The 18,359-nt window shown below is 31.8% G+C and overlaps 1 protein-coding gene across 1 annotated transcript; it reads right to left on the reverse strand.

The window, feature by feature from the left end:
- Positions 1–10,303: 10,303 nt before the first annotated feature.
- On the reverse strand, positions 10,304–13,389 carry LOC149547315 (G-type lectin S-receptor-like serine/threonine-protein kinase SD2-5). Its single transcript, XM_089791593.1, has one exon. The coding sequence runs from the start codon at positions 13,319–13,321 to the stop codon at positions 10,793–10,795; it is 2,529 nt and encodes an 842-aa protein (XP_089647719.1). The 5' UTR covers positions 13,322–13,389; the 3' UTR covers positions 10,304–10,792.
- Positions 13,390–18,359: the final 4,970 nt, after the last annotated feature.

Genomic DNA, 18,359 nt, shown 5'->3' on the forward strand with positions numbered 1-18,359 from the left:
TTTTTCCACCATGGAGCTATGACTATTACATGGTTTTAATCTGATGCCAGATTATGGGGAGTGGTTTCCTAGAGGAAGCTTTCTGATTGCATGCAAGCCTAAATTTGGACTTGGGGTCCAAAATACAATGGAAAAAGCTAAAACTTTAGAAAAAATTAAGGTAGGATGAGTAGATTGGGTATCAAAGACCATACATGCTCAATTAGGGCCTAATGCAAGAACTAAATTGTGTATGAATGCAATTTTTGATTTTGCACTAATGTTTGTTTCTAATCTATTTTTAGAAAAAATTTAAGAACAAGATTTGAAAAAATAAATTGTATTGTAGATCAAGTGAAGCTCCTAAAATTATAAACTAGCCTTATTCACATATGGTACAATTTGATAATTCTAAGTACAGATTAATCTCTTATATGGTATTTGTGTGGTACATAATCAATATATGTTCTTAGAATTGAGTAGTTTGTATAACAATTAGGCTATTGGATGCAAAATTATTTTTCTTATAAAGAGAAATACATATTGGAAGAAGTTTTTAAAGAATAAACATCAAAGTAATTAAGGACACTCCCATCAACAAGAATTCTCCAATTGAACATTAAAAAAAAAAAAAATTGGGGGGGGGGGGTGTGGTTTGTATAAAGTTTTTGGCGAAATAGGTGATGGGTTAGAGACCTTTCATGTGTTAACCTCATTCCATGAAATAAGTTTGTTTGAGTGGAAATTTTCATGGTTTATTTGAAAGGCCAATGCTCTCTTGTACTAGCCATGATTGCACTAGTATAATGATGGGAAATTGTCACAAACCTTTCTTCCTCTTACTAAAACACAAATTTAAATCTAATTAAACCCTAAATTTGTAGATAAATGTACATTAATGCTTGGTTATGTAATCTCCAAAATTGCTGTTAACTCTATATTTGTTGGAAGACAAAGAATTGTTAGTTTTGTGTAATTGCACTAGACGTTGTACATTATATCATATTTTTGTTGGTTAAGGATGAGAAGATGTACACTAATTTGTATTGTGGACAATCAAATTGTATTATTTGATGTAAGGATATGGACATAATAATTTAGTATTTATCTTTATTAGACTAGTAAATTAACATGACTTCTAGTTCTTATGCAAAGCTAAAATTTGACAATTATCATATATATTGTTAATGAGATGGTGAATACTTATACATATTTTAGTTTATTAAGAACACTTATTTAAATTTAGTTTATTAAGAACACTTATTTAAATTTAGTTTATTAAGAACACTTATTTTAAAGAAATACTATTGCTACTTTTTAAAATATTTGTTATTATTTTCATATTCATATTATAATAAAAATATGTTAAATTAATAGAACAATAAGTAACAAGAAATCTCACAACTATGTTCAAGTTCAACTATTTGTACCCTTATAGACTATGTTCTCCCTTCCAAAATATGACATATTTTTCTATGAATAGTCTAAAACATTTTAAATCTCCTCGTGCAATCATAAATAATATGTAAACGACTACGATTATTATAGTAGGCAATGGGCACATACTATTGAAAAATTCCATAAGAGCCAATCAAAATGCACTAGCTCGATAATTGAATTCAAGAATATGAGTGGAATATGAGTGGAATAGGCATATGTAAATTCTTAGATTTTTAGATTTTTTGTTTGGAGGCACCGTATCGAAATTGTGAACATGAATACATATTGCAATTTTAGCCCAAAAATGAGCATTTTCAATTCCACCTAAATAGGTGGAATTGGAATATGTATTCCTATTCCAATTTTATTTATTTTAGAAAACATAAATTTATATGTCTGTGAATTCCTCATCAAATTCCTATTGAACCAAACAAGAATAGGAATACATATTCTTATTTCCTATTCTAGAATAACAATTCTAGAATATATATTCCTATTCCCATATTCTTATTGCTGCAGCCAAATGGACCTTAAAGTAGAAGACTCTATAGTGTAGCAGATGTTTGATTTTTGTGGTTTTGATAATAGCTGGATTGAGTGGTCTGAAGCAATGGGCAAATAAAATGGCAAAGTGCCCTCCAATGCCCTTACTAAACTTGACATTGCGGGCCTGTGCATAAAGTCTTCTTGTATGTAGGACATTCCTGTCCTTAACATTTTTGTTGCCTCTTCCTTTACAATGTTTGACTCATCTTGAAGCCTTGAATCTAGCAAATCTATTAATCTTCCTTCTTTTGCTTTCATCTATAGCAATGAGAATAAGCAAAACTCTGTGAGCTTCGTGCTTCTTTTTCCACTAACAATTTTGACAAACATAACACTAGAGCTATATATATCCACCTTCTCTGTAATATGCATATTCAACAATTCAGGTGCCATATAACCCAGTGTTCCTCTCAGCATAGTTATCACTTCACTTTGCTCCCTGTTTGTCAATTTTGTAAGCTCAAAATTTGAGACCTTCGTGTTGAAATATTCATCAAGGAGAATATTTTGTGATTTGATGTTGAAATGAATTATTCTCTATTCACACTCTTCATGTAAGTATGCCAAACCCCATGCTATATGAAGAACTATTTTGGATCTTGTCTTCCAATCTAGCACAAACTGTTTTGTATCACTGGCAAATATCCATTTCTTAAGAGAACCATTTGGTAGATATTCATAGATGAGAATTTGCTAGGATTTCTCTACACAGAAGGTGATGAATGCTTCTATCATTTCTAGCTTTACCTTGAACTCTTTTCTTCTTTGCCCTACTATGTCAAGCCTCCTACTGGAAATCTTCATGCTTCATTAGGTTAAGACTTATTATTAGGGTTATAGTTAGGTTTAGAGTTATAAAATTATTAGTACATATTGTTCTTGTTGCACGCATCTTATAGCATAAATTAATTTGATTAGGGTTGGCATTCAAGGTTAATGTTATATCATGATTATAATTTATATTATGATTGTGGTTCAAGGGTTTAATTTAGGGTTAGGGTTTAATATTAAGATTGAGTTTAGGGTCATTATTAGAGTTTAATGATGGTAATTTTTCATTAAGTTAGGGTTAGGAGAATATTTAGGCCTAGGGTTATAGGAGTGTGTGTTCAAATATAGTGTTTTATGTTGAGTAAGCTATTATAGTTAGAGTTAGGGTTAGTGTTATAATTGTGTTTATATAGTCAGATCATTAGTATTTAATATCAATGTGAGACTTACATTAGCGTTATGAGTATAATTATGATTAGGTTTATAATTTAGTTTTAAATGTTGAGTAAGCTAATATAATTAGGGTTAGGGTTTAGTATTAGGATTAAGGTTCATGTTATGGTTATAGTTACATGGTTAGGCTTAGAGTTAGGATTGATTGATGGATTGATTTAGAGCTATCTCATTAGAATCATTATCAATATTAGGGTTAATATAATGTTTAGGGATTTTTAGGATTAAATGTTTAGGGTTAGTGTAAATCTAGATTAAAGATTTTATTTGGGATTCATATCAAGGTTTACTAGGGTTAAGAAGTGAGGATTGTGTTGTAAAAATTTATAGTTAGTCTTCACATCATGGTTAGGTTTAGGGATAACTTTTGCGTTAAAATGATATAACTTTAGGTTTAAAGGTTTATGTTTAGGGTCATATTGAAGTTAGAGAAATAGTTATATAACTATGGTTATGGTATAGCCTACATGATTAAGATTAAATAAGTAGGATTATAGTTACGATTTAGATTTTATGGTTATGGTCAGAATCGAGGTCAATTCTAGGGTAAATATATAATGTTTAGAGTTAAGATTAGGACTAAATTTACATGAGGGTTAGCATTGTGTTAAATGACATTTAGGGTTAGGATTGTGGTTATATTTATTTTTTAGATTAGGTTTTAGTCAAGGTTTAATTAGACTTAAGATTAGGGTGAGGACCACGATGAAGTTTATATTAGGGTTCATATCTTTTAAATTGTAGCTTCTGTCAAATTGAACTATCGTAGAGTTAATCCTTCTATGGTTATTGACAATCATTAATTAGACATACTGTAATATATATAGTATGCTATAAATTATATATTATATAGATATGTTATAATTAATAATGTTTTAATTAATGATTAATTAATATATATAACCATAGAGACATGTCTCTTTGTAAGACATGCCTTTTGAAGATATATTTATATATCTTAAAAATCTGCAATTGAAACACATAGAATTACAACAATGTTATTACATTTGCAGAGATCATAAAAACTAACATGGTATCAAAGCCAACTACAATTGTAACAAAGAAAATGACCAACCATTAAAATTATTGTTTTAGAATCTTCATTTATTCAATACAATTTATTGAAAATGAAAATTCACAACAATGAGAATACAACAAATAACATGAAGATGGAGTCTAATAAAATATACAGGACATGTATGTTTGACCAGAGACACTTCAAAGAAAGTTGTGAAATGGTTGAGATGTTGTTAATAATATGAGACAAGATATGAAGTAGTGACCACCATGTTAACATAGTAGCATCTCAAGGAGGAGGATGTCATAATTTTTGTATGATCAATTGTTATATAATATATGATGAATAATGTACAAGACTCCTATAAAACATTATCATGGACCATAATACAAAGATAATATTCATACCAAGTGTAGAAGATGATACATCTCTATATCAAAATGATATCAAATAATATTTAGGGGGATGACACAAGTGTTTAAAATAGAAAATAAACTTTTTGTACAAAGATAGGATGTTGGAATTTATGATTCTTGAGCAATTATGATGAATCATAATGAGTAAGAATGAGAAGTTGTAAATCCTGCAAACACAAATAATAAAGGGAATCCATGTGAATAGTCAAAGTGGCCATATATCTGCCAATTCATTGGTTGTTATACTCTGAAATGGGGTTCTATTAGCAGCAAAATAGACACACAGATTTACTGTGACTTATGATAGAAGAAAGAAATGATTGGTATAGAAAGAAGTGATGCCATATAAGGAATGTGTCTATTGCTTCAAGTCTCCAAGTTTGCAGACAAACAAAGATTAAGCCACCAACGCATCTATAAGGAATGTAACCCATCCATAGCAAGAATTTTGACACATACGACAATGTGTGAATGATTTTTTCAAAGTAATTGCATGACCTAAAGATTAAAATTGTTATTAGTGCAATTAAAAAACTAAGATACAAAAGGGGGTGATCAAAGCCATGATTTAATTAAATATAAATAATTCACTACGGTGGATTATGAAAAGGTGTAGAGTAACTAAAATGTCCATTTAATAAGTCATGGTCATTTATGAGGACTAAAAATAATATAAAAGGTAGAAAGAATCTATTCATATTAAAATTGAGAAAGAAGTTTATATAGTGAGTGAAACAAGAATAAAAAGAATATATATGGAGTTGAAAGAAGTGTGTTACAAGAAGTTTGAGAAATAATAACCAATTAATAAAAGAAATAGTAGTCAGTTTTTTAGTCTAATAAATTTGTTCATATAGAAGAAATATGAATGTAAAGAATATGTGAGTCAGTATAGTGGAGTGTGTAAAGCAAAGGCACATAAGGATGGTGTCAAGAATTTCCATTGCATTAAAAAAAGATAGAATTTGTGAAGTTATTCAAAGGAAAAGTGGCAGTGATATAACAATGAACATCCTAGACATGTCACCATGGAAGAACCAACAATGGTCAAATTAATGGTGACTATGGCGAAGGTTTCAAACAACAATAACTACTAATATGAAGCAAAGACAAATATTTAAACAATGAAAATTTGAGTTGTTGTTATCTATGTTAATGAAGCTTTGAGGAATTCATTTGAACCATCTACATGTCTCTCCTTGATGAATAATATTGACCTATGAGTTGGAGATTCATACATGTGGCACAATCATAATCAATCGAGATATTGGTGTATTGTCGATGAGTTTGAGAAAATGGAGGGACATGTATGCTTCTACTATTAAGCTAAATGAATGTTTGGATCTTCAATAGATGAAAAGAGAAAATTGGAACTTAAAAAGGAGTTGTCACATTTGATACAAAATTTTCAAACAATATATGAATGAGTGGGAATTTTACATTGTGGGGGGAATAATAGTCAATGTTCAATTCCCACTTGAACTTTTATTAGAGGGGAGCTGTTCTATTCTCAAATATTCTAAGAAGACAATTTTGGATTCTTCTTGGGCAAATAAGTATTCTTATCTTTTGCATTTATCTAATTTATAGTATCTCTCTTATTTGTAACTCTATACATACTATAAGGGTTATTGGCTTTGATCTTTACCTTAATGTTTGAGGATATTCTTACAGAAAAAGAAGGTTTATACTTTACACATGCTACCAAATACCATGCAAACTAAATCTAATGAGAGTAGCCCCAAAGACCCTTTGAGATGGATAAAGTGAGGCTCTTGAAGAAAATATCCATGATGATTGAGAGTATGAGTATCCTTCCTTATTAAGAAGAAGTCTAGAATTACATGGGTGTGACTTCATGATTTTTGATGGGCCTACCTCTATGTACATCATGAGGAAGTATTGACTTATCACCTAAAGGTTGAAAAGATTATTATTAGATTCAGAGGGAGTAGACCATATCACTTCAGAGGTAAACTTGATATAATTAATGTTTTTTGTTTCTTCTGCACTTATTGACTAACATTGTATAGTTGATGATTATATGCATATAGTGATAAATCTACTCTTGTAGAAAATGCTCCATGACTTAATGTCATGTGACCTTGTGATATGTATCTTAAGAGTGATACTGGTGCATTTATCACATGGATGAGTTATATCATTTAGTTGATATGGAGGTGCACTTGCATCATTTAGTTGGTGCGTATATGCCATGGAAGATGACGATCTTTCATTGACATATGTTTTAAGGTATCTATTGTAAGATGATGATCTTATCAATAGATGACCCTCCTTCAAATGTGTTGAAGGTAAATTGGTGTCATTGTTCTTTAGGCTGGATTTTGCCAGACACATTGATAATCATCATGGTTCTTCAGGCCATATTTTTCCAGACATTATGAAAAATTTATTATGATTCTTCGGGCCGAATTTTGCCAGACACCATAATTTGACCACATTTTAAGTGGTGTATAACCTTGTGTTATACTTCTTTAAATTCCCTCTTTTCTAAAGAGGGAGAGTTAAGGAATTTAGCCTCATAGTGAATTGAATTAAATTTCATATGTTAAATATGTTGATGTATGCATATGTGAGTTGATGGATTTATATTGATATTCTTAATATGTCAGTTTAGGAATATCATTCTAAGATCACATCTCTTTATATACTCAAGAGAATAATGTGTTATATATCAATCTTCCCTAGTTAAGAGGAGTATTAACGATGTTAGCAATTCTATACATTGAAACTACTAATGGATATTCTATTAGCCACATTTGAGTGGTACTCATACCTAGTAGTATGAAGTTGTTTCAAATCCTCATTGCTAAAGAGGGAGTGTTGAGATAGTCTCAATTGTATTTGAGTCATAGTTGTGGTAGAAGACAATTGATATCAATAATCATTGTTAGAATCAGATGTTGTTGGCATGTTTATATTGACACATTTCGTGAAGTGATGTCTACTATAAACATAAAGATCACAACTATGATATGATTAAGACTTCTTGTTGAAACTTATATTATCAAAGAATAACATCTAGTGTGATAAATATATATTGATGTCTTTAATATGACACTCTAAAATTATCATGATAATATATTCTATAACAATCCTCCTAAGCTAAGAGGGAGTGTTAATTTGTAGCTTCTATCAGATTGAACTATCCTAGAGTTAATCCTTCTATGGTTATTGGCAATCATTAATTAGACATACTGTATATATATATATATATATATATATATATATATATATATATATATATATATATATATATATATATATATAATAAAACTAAAAGCATATAAAATGAAACTAAAATCATTTAAAATGGGTAAAAAAAAGGGAAAAGCATACCTTTTCCGAAGTATGATAGTTTTAGATGCCTCTCTCAATGCTTCCGATTGAAACTGTCAGTAGCCCCACTATTGTAAATAACATGTGGGGTCATGGTGAAAGTATTTGAATTTTTTTTTTTACGAGTTTCAATCGAAACTTTATTAACTAGTATCAATTGAAACTACATAGATAGTTTCAATCGAAACTTCATATATAGTTTTGATCGAAATTGCGTGGCACAAATAGTTTCAATAGAAACTTGCATTTTTGTTTATTTCGATAGAAACTAAATTGTTTCTATTGAAACTTTAAAAATACTTTCTCTCCAAACTCAAAAAAGGAAAATTCGTAGTTGCACGATTTTGGAGGGATATCTTCCTCCAAAAAAGTGTAACCCACTATTGTGGGTTCACCAAGTGTTGACTGTGTTTTAAATATTTTTCCTTATAGAATTATTTCCTGATTCTACCTATAGCAATGCAGATGTTGGTGGTGATGACATGCAAGTTAACTATAGGAACGTTGTTCACCATCCAAGTCCATCACCAACTATGAATACATGTTAAATTGAGGTCTCAAGTATCATTAACTAGGCTATGGTTGTTGGGTAAATTACAGTTTATTATTCCTTGATTCCAATTCAATGCAAAGTGCTCCCATTGGGATTTCTTTGGGTCCCAATCAAATTTATGTATTTTGGTTGATGGGCTTCAAAGAAGTTGAAAAACATTTATATGCCTTATACAATGAAAAATGTTCAATCTTGCTATGGTCTTTTCTTGCCTCAAGGGTTGACGTTATTGGGAAATGTCCTTAGAATTGATGAAATATAAGATCATCCTTGCCCACATGGATACCAGGTTCCCATTTCTTTCTCATCCAAAGTGTAAATTCAAAATATTTAGGAAATTAGTTTTGATAGGATAACCCATTCTTATACTATTGAAGTCTTGGGAGGGCTTAATGGTTATTGCCTTTGCAAAAGAGAATCCCATATCGGAAAAAGATTGTTTGCCTATTAGGTCAAATAAGCCTAGAGCCTAATTTATTAAGATGCTAATGTTCCTTAAATTGGGGGAGTAAGTCGAGTGATATAGCATTGATTCAAAAGTTTATACACATATAATTCAAAAAAAAACTTAAAATAAAGAGTAAAAAAAATATAATCCTTCATTTATTCTAAATAAAAATATGTATCAATAGATCATGAATGAATATTATAGTGCATACTAAATTGAACATATTGTTATGATTTGTAGATTAGATATGCACACTAAATGAGAAAATCCTACAAACATTATCATTCATAGAAGTAAATGATTGTCATTGTAAATCATATTCACTAGAATCATACCTATCTAAATTTTTGTAGACAATGAACAAACAATCAAAACCAATGCAATGGTAGTCCATTGGCTTTGTACAATACATGAGGTCAACTAGAAGGTCATTTAGCACAATATGTCTAGAAGATAATCAATAAGATAATAACACTACATTATCAAATAAACTCATGTCATATTTGTATTAAGGTTAGAGAGTTAGGAGAGAGAGTGAGAGTTAGAGTGAGATGGTGATGGAGAAAAAAGAATGTGGTGGAGAGTGAGAGATAAAGAAAGAGAGAATACAAGGATAGATAGAGGTAGAAGAGATACATATACCTAAAGAATGAATGTGAGATATAAAGACAACAAGGAGATATATCGATAGGCAGAGGTAGAAGAGATAAATATACCTAAAGATGAAGAAAGGGGAGAGAATGAGAGTGTAATAGAGATAGGTAGAGGAGGGAGAGAGATGTAGTTATAGGAGTTATATGTGTCATGTTTTTTTCTTTCTTTCAATGCATGTCTTTAAATCTAGTGATATTGTTTCAAAAGTCTTTTATAAGTTTCACTAGATGTAGTTTCAAAATTCTCATAATTTCAATTGATATTGTCGGCACATTTATATCCATTCTGTCAATGCATGTCTTTAAATCTAGGGAAAAGTTTCATGTTGGCCATCACTCTTGTTTAGTAGAGTTAGAGTAGCCTTTCCAAAGTTCTTCACAGAGTAGATGGGGGAATCAATATCAGGCCTAGTGTGTGAGGGTAATTTTCCACGAATCTTGTTTCAAATTTTTCAAATGGATTATGTTATAGGAATTCTAAACTTTGTTAGTTGAACCTGTTGTTGTGACTCATTCTTGTTATCCTTGTGAAATGCTAGGGATACTCTTGGCAACTATCTCAAATTTATAGATACATAATTGACAATACAAATGTTTAGATCTATTGATTGATTATCACTATTTATTTTACTTTACAATTTTTCCAAAAGAATAGGCACATCTGGAGGGACAAAGGAAGTTATGAATAAAAATAAATATAGACTAAGAGGATGTGAGACAAATAGATAGAGAAATGGAGATAGATCAATAGACAAATGAAGAGATAGATCAATAGATGAAGGGAAAAGATGGATGAAGGAACAAATACTTATTTGACCATACATATCTCTATAACATACCTATTACACACTAAGATGCAATTGCTAATTATATTCATCTAATATTAAAAATATGTTCTATTAATAGAACAATAAGCAACAACAAACCTCACAGCTATGTTCAATTTCAACTATGGATACTCTTATAGACTCTGTTCTCGCTTCCAAAATATGACTTACTTTTTTCAAAAATTAGTCCTCCTCCACAATTTTATTAGAGTCTCAGAAACAATTTTAATCTCCTCATTATAAATTACGGTAGGGAGTGGGCACATACTACTGAAAAACTCAGGAAGAGCCAATCAAAATGCACCGGCTCGATAATTGAATTCAAGAATCATCTTCCAACTAAAGTAGAAGACTCTCCGGTATACGAGATTTCTGAATTTTGTGGTTGAGATGACAGCCGGATTGAGTGGTCTGAAGCAGTGGGTGAATAAAATGGGAAAGTGCCCTCCAATGCCCTTACTACACTTGACATCGCCGGCCTGCGCATAAAGTCTTCCTGTATACAAGACATTCCAATCCTTAATATTTTTGTTGCCTCTTCCTTTACAACATTCACTTCATCTTCAAGCCTTGAATCTAGCAAATCTATTAATCTCCCTTCTTCGGCTTTCATCTGTAACACTGAGAACAACCGAAACTCTGCAAGCTCCCTGCTTCTTTTTCCGGTGACAATTTCGACCAACATAACACCAAAGCTATATATATCCGCCTTCTCTGTAATATGCATATTCAACAACTCAGGCGCCATGTAACCTGGTGTTCCTCTCAGCATTGTTATCACTTCACTTTGCTCCCTGTTTGTCAATTTTGCAAGCCCAAAATCTGAGACCTTCGCGTTGAAATATTCATCAAGGAGAATATTATGTGGTTTGATGTCGAAATGAATTATTCTCTGTTCACACTCTTCGTGTAAGTATGCCAAACCCCGCGCTATGTGAAGAACTATTTTGGATCTAGTCTTCCAATCCAGCACAAACTGATCCGTATCACTAGAAAATATCCATTTCTCAAGAGACCCATTTGGTAGATATTCGTAGACGAGCATTCGATGGGATTTCTCTGCACAGAAGCCCTTCAACCTTACCAGATTAAGGTGATGAATGCTTCCTACCGTTTCTACCTCCGCTTTGAACTCTTTTGTTCCTTGGCCTGCTCTGTCAAGCCTCTTAACTGCAATCTTTATACCATCAGACAGAACTCCCTCATAAACAGACCCAAATCCCCCACTGCCAAGCTTTGTGCTGAAATTATTTGTAGCATTTTCCAATTCTCTGAATGAGAAACGAAGAGTTAATCCAGCCTGCCAGTTCTCAGAAGCGTCCTCATCCTCATGCTCTTCACTTTTCCCCTCTCTATTGTATTTTCCAGCTTTGGCCATCCATATGCCCAATAAGAGAAGCAACAAAACCACTCCACTACAAACAGGCATACTGATAACTATAGAAGAGCGATTGGCGCCCTTGGGAATTCTATGAAATTTAATATAAGCAGTGGAATTGTAAAAGTTATCATTTGGGGTTTTCATTTGCAGAGAGTAGACAGTGGACTTGAGATAACAATACCCCCTGGAAATATTGAGACCATAGCTGAAAAACGCACCTTTGCAGGTGCAATTTTTGACACAGAAAGCTTTGCATTCATCTCTTGAAACTAAATCTTTGGCAGAGGCGTTTTCAAAAGAATAGGTAAAATAGGAAACATGGTCCATCTCCAACAACTCATAATCTTGTGGACTTGTTATCTGTGGACAGACGAGGGGACTTAGAGGAACACAACCCGAACTGGGTGTGGAGACATTAATCTGAGCAAAAGCGTTGGCCTCTGTTGGACAGCTGCACTGACCATCGCTGCAGAGACCATACTCCCCACAAGCTCTCGGATAATCACATGTCGCCAATGCAGAAGTAAAGCCTGACAAATAGTCAGACACAGACCTGCCAGTTGTTGGTTGAAAAGAATAGAACTGCAAATGCCCGTCTGAATCAATCTTAAAATAGAGGAAATTTTTAGGTACAGACAGACTCACTTGAATCGGATAGGACGGATAGCCGGCTGGATAATAGTTGAGCGACTCATTATCTGGCTGAAGATAAGCTATTTTAACAGCTGTGGGTTCTACTGGGTACCTAAAATACATTTGACCGGGCTCAGGGGCCGCATACATAGCAAAGCCGTTGGCGTTACAGGATCCATAATAAAACCCTTCACTTGTATTGGTGGGAGATATATTTGCAATAAGCTTCTGTCCCGCCTTACATTTCTGGCCTAGCAAGATCGTATCAGTCGGATGTTCGAAAGACTGCCACATGCTTCCATTGGAGGTGTTATAGAGGACTAAATTTCCCGTGTTTTCTATCCTCATTTCCTGAAAATTATTGGAGGATGTATTTGTAGACCAGACCAAACTGCCATCTGCATCGTTGAGTACAAGATTTCCAGTGGTGGTGACTCCAATTGTTGCGTTTTCTTCTACCAAACGCTCCCTGTTTGCAGTCCATACCATCTGCAGGTCATCTGGATCACTATAATCAGTCTGGTAGATCTCGAAGAAAACTGCAAAAGAGTATCCCGTGTGACATGGAATTGAATAGCAGAAAAACCCACATCCAAACCGCAGGTTCTCTCCGCCAAAAGAGATATTGTGTGAGAGAAGAAGAGGTCTGACTGTGAGTGCACCAAATTTAACTGATTGAGATGTCCATGACTCTAGAGACTGGATATTGTTTATCCATGTGGTGCCTCCATATCCTGTTGAAAAAGGCATAGCAAATGAGTGTAGAACGACGGTAGATGACACGAGGTAGGCACCGATAATATAAGAAGCAAAACTGAAAATGAAGCAATCGATTTTTCTCATCTTTCAAAGAAAAAAAATCTAAATGACAGAAGGCAGTGGAACAGGCTGAGCAATGTTAATGCTCCTTAATAATTGAAGCAAAATCTCATTGGGGTTAGAGACTTTGAATCCCAGTGGTTATGCTAAAGCGTGTGGGGTCATCATGATCAACTAGAAGGGAAACTCTCTTCTAATATAAAACGAGTAAAGATGAGAGTCAATGAATGTGGGCGAATTAAATGATAGTAAGAATGAGAACGTTTTAGGTCTCTTGCAGAACACGACTCTACTGATATTTAGTTTGCCTAAAGCAGATCCAATACAAATGTTAAGACTTGTGCCCCCACCAGCCAATAATAATTATTCACAATTGTCAGCACCAGGCCTCCGCTTCAGAAGAAAATATCCGCTATCTATATACCTGTCGATCTTCCTCTTAGCTTTAAATCAGAGTTACTTATAGATCTTTTATGAAATCAAGAACCTCTAAAATGCACTCTGTCTTTTCCGTCATAGTCTCCTTCTTTTGCTTTATTATGTTTTTTTGTCTTCGTAGTTATTCGGGAATATGATATAGGTATGGCCCTATATGAGAAGTACGGTTGGATGGAGCTAAAAGAGAACACTACTATGACATACTAATTTTCCAAGTGGTTTACTCCGGTTAATGAATTAAAAATATCTCCAAACATAATCTCAGATGCAGGACCAGACATCAGATGGGTGAGAGACGATGCTCAACATTAATAGAAGAGGTTGGTTTTGGCATCCAGAACATAAACCCAAAGCGCTAAGCAAATTGCTGGACTTCTACTTCAATTCAATTCAATTCAATGGGTAGAAACTATGTATTATTGCTCAATGTTCTGCCGAATACAATAGGGATTATCTCTTCAGAGGACGTGGAAAGGCTAATGGAAATACCCAAAAGCCACAAAACCCATTTTTTGTATTTAAGGGAGAATGCAGATAGTGTGATTAGGTATTCAATTCAAAAATTCAAAAATTGAATGCCTGTATTGCCAATGGCGAGAATGAAAATCAGAGGGGATTCACATATAGTTTTGCAAAATATGGATATGAATATGTATGACGAGTGCAGGTGTATATCAGATGCGCGCCAAGTTTTGGAGAATATGAAGGAGCCTAATGGGCGGTCGTGGAATAGCATGATTAATTAAATATTACTTTTTTAACAAAGCAATACTAATAAAAATCTAATGTTATTCAAATTATTAATTATTTAAATAATATTACATCTTTTGTTAGTCAAAATGCAAGTTTAAAATCTATTCTTTGTCAAATTCTTAAAAACAAAGTTACTTCATTTGTTCTTTAAACACTTCAATTATTGTTTATATATTAAATATTTATCTCCCAATTCAATTTCAATGTATTATTATTATATTTGAAGTCTGTTTTTTTTTAATAAAAATAAATAAAATTAATCAATATATATATATTTTCAATTATCTATAATATTCAATATAATTTAAAAAATGTACAAGTTTATTTTATATATAAAAAAAGTGTAAATTTTTTTAAATAAATTATAAATAAAAAATATATTTAACAATTTTATAAATAAATTTAATATACATTAATATCATTATCTATATTTTTTAATTTAATTTTAAAATTTAATATAGGACAATAAACAAAATATAAACAAAGTTCCTATATGCACAATATAAATAAACAAAACAAAAATATGAACTAAAACATTAAACACTTCTTAAATTTGTTTGTTTCATGTCTTGGCACCTAATAAGAATGAAACAGAGACTTGAACATCTAATTGTTATGACTATTCAATATTTTCTCCCTTTCCATGATTCCAATATGGTTGTGTGCCACAAATTGATGAGTTAAATCAAATGAGTTCGTTAGCAAGCTTGTCTATCTTACTCTCTCTAACTATCTCTGATACTCTTAATAAAAAAATTAAATAGGAATAAAATATATACTAAAACAATTTTCCATAAAATCATATATCTATAAATATTTTAATTTTATAGATTATTTTAAAATGGAATTATTTTTCAATGCTTGTCTTATTTAAGTTTTTTTATGCTATATCTACCTCTCTATATTTTTCTAGACATATATCTCTATCTCTATCTACCTCTCTATATTTCTCTAAGAACATCTCTCTAAATTTATCTACTTCTCTATCTTTTTTAATCATCACTCTCTATATGCATGCATCTCTCTCTATATATCTAACTTTTAATGTCATTCCCTCCCTCTTTTTTGGGTCACTCTATCTCTGCTACTGTATTTCTCTTTTGATTGTCCCATCTTTTTTCTCTCCATATATCTCTATCTATATTTCTCCCTCTCTCATTCACTCCATCTATACTATTTTGGATATGTATCTCTATTTATACATGTATCTCCCTTTTACTCTTCTTTATATTTGTTTCTATCCATAACTTTCTCTACATCTATTTAGTTTATATATAGTAGCAAAATTAGGCTTGAAATTTATTTTAGCATTTCTTTTAAAATAAAAATAGTTAGAAGTTATTTGAATTGATTTCATTTATAATTCTCCCATACTCCAATCTCTCTTTTGTCTCCCTTATCTCTCGTAATTGTCTCCCAAACTCTTTTATAGTTAATATGTGCAAAATATTGATTCAAATTACACAATTGAAATGAATAGAATTGAGGTTTGAAAGGTACAACATAAAGAAATATAGTCAATGAGATAATCTACATTTAAGAAACCAATATTGTGTTGGTAGTAGTGAAGTCTAATAATAGTGTTTAAAAAAAATAAATTGAATGTATTTAAGAAACCAATATTGTGTTGGTAGTAATCAAGTCTAATAATAGTGTTTATATTGGATCACATCAATTACTAAGAAATAAATGATAAGAGATTTATAGAGAGAGTTATAAAAGTAGAAAGATAGTTATAGAGAAAGTTATGAATAAAAGAAAATATATAGAGGAGTGTAAGGAAGATACATGCATAATTAATTGTCGATCATCCAAAACTAGATGAATGAAATTGTACCACAACTATATGTGCTTTTCCTTTGAATGTAGACCAGAATTCTTTGCAAGGTGAAAAAATATGAACATTGGAAAATATGATTAAGTGCATTGCATTGGGGGTGATAGATATTTCATAATGCACAAACAAACCAATGAGTTGTAAATCATGAAGCATTAAAATGAAATGGTTATAATTTCAACACATAAATTATATTTATCTATTGATTAGCACACTTACCATGAGCCTCTTTCCCCCTATTAAAGTTCACATTATAAATATATTTCCACTTGTTTTCCCTTTCTTGAAAAACCTCTTACATAGATTGGAAACAATGAAATAGGTTGTAGTAGGACTCCATAATCCTTCAAATAAATTGCCCAGTGTAGTTAAAAAGGCATTATGCTTACTCCCATCCACACCACTTTTATTGCCCATATGATGATGAAAGAGTGTATGATGGAATGCTATCATGCTTAATTGGAAAGTAAAATCTACAATAGTTTCATGAAGCTTGGAGTTTATTTTTCATCTCTTATTCAAAATATTTGACAACAAGTAGTCTATCTACAATCAATTCAAGTAACATCTACAAGAAATTATGAGTAACTAATTGATGACTTTTCAATTAAAACCATTTATTAAAAAAAAGATAAATGTAACACATTCTCCTTCATGATTGCAACTTTCCAACATACTTTCAATTATAGTAGAGCTTCAATATTGAAAGCCTCTAACAAATGGTAGTGTATGGCCATTCATGAGATGGTGGCTATTTTGATCTTTCTTAGATAGTACTTCTTTAGGTAATACTACTTATGGATTATTTGGAGTTGGGATAACTCACTCGTATTCTCAAATTTCCTCCCAATTACTCCTATGGATCTCAAAATCCTTCCTTGTTGATCAATTACAGTTTTCAATGCAACCAATAACATTCATGCCCATCTCTTTCAACTTTGCAAAATCCCCCATGAAACCATAGTTAATAAACAACACAACTAAAATATAGTAGTGTGCCCACTAGTAATATGCATGTAGTCCTCGAATTAAAATTTGTGACCATCATTTGAAAGGATTTCCGTTCTCTTCTCTTTTCCTAAGGCTCAAAAGCCTATTATGTTGATTTGGATGGCTTAGAACCAAAAAAATACTAATAAGATAACAAATAAGTACATTGTAATCTTTGTACTACTTGAGTTGCAAAGTTATCTAGGGTGCCTATGACATGGGGTTCTATTGTGAGCTTCAAGTGTATCTAACAATATATAATCCTTCACACACAAATTTCTCCTCTACATTAACAAAGTGTGATGTATTCCAATTCTTTTTGGGAATCCCCTCAAAAATAATATTTTTAGATCATGTCAATGCTTCATTGGAAAATGAAGGGATTAATCAAAGCAAATAGTAGATCATTTCATCTCTTCAATCTAGGAAATTAGAAATAATATATCCACATTCCTATTTGAACTATAGAAAATCTATAGAACTCATCAGTGATTGAATGAGGTAGCCCATATGCATAAATCAAATGGTAAAATGACACCCTTATCAAAAGCATACTACATTTTTGGTTAGTTAGACGAAGATTTTCTTTGAAAAATTATTATTAAAAAGAATTGTCAAAAATAAGATTAGTTGATTTTTTTTCTTGAGTTGGGTGATCAACTCTAAATGTTATATAAAGTATTTCCTCTCTAATAGGGTGATCAAGCTAGAAATTTTATAAAATTTAAATAGAAGATTAATTAGGTTTATTTCAATTCTAACCAATAGAGTATAAATTGTAAAATAAGTCAAAATTGTTAATCAAACTTTTACTTGATAATGTTTAATAGGTGAAGGAATAGAAAGATAAAAGTTGGTATAGATAGATGGTTAAATAATGAGAGGGAAATATGGATGAATGGAGAGAGAGAGAGAGAGAGAGAGAGAGAGAGAGAGAGAGAGAGAGAGAGAGAGAGAGAGAGAGAGAGAGAGAGAGAGAGAGAGAGAGAGAGAGAGAGAGAGAGAGATGTTTCAAGATATAAAGAGGAAAAATAGAGGGGGAGA

Source organism: Cupressus sempervirens, chromosome 7, assembly GCF_028749045.1.
Source record: "Cupressus sempervirens isolate cs-2001-9-10 chromosome 7, ASM2874904v1, whole genome shotgun sequence".
NCBI lineage: Eukaryota > Viridiplantae > Streptophyta > Pinopsida > Cupressales > Cupressaceae > Cupressus > Cupressus sempervirens.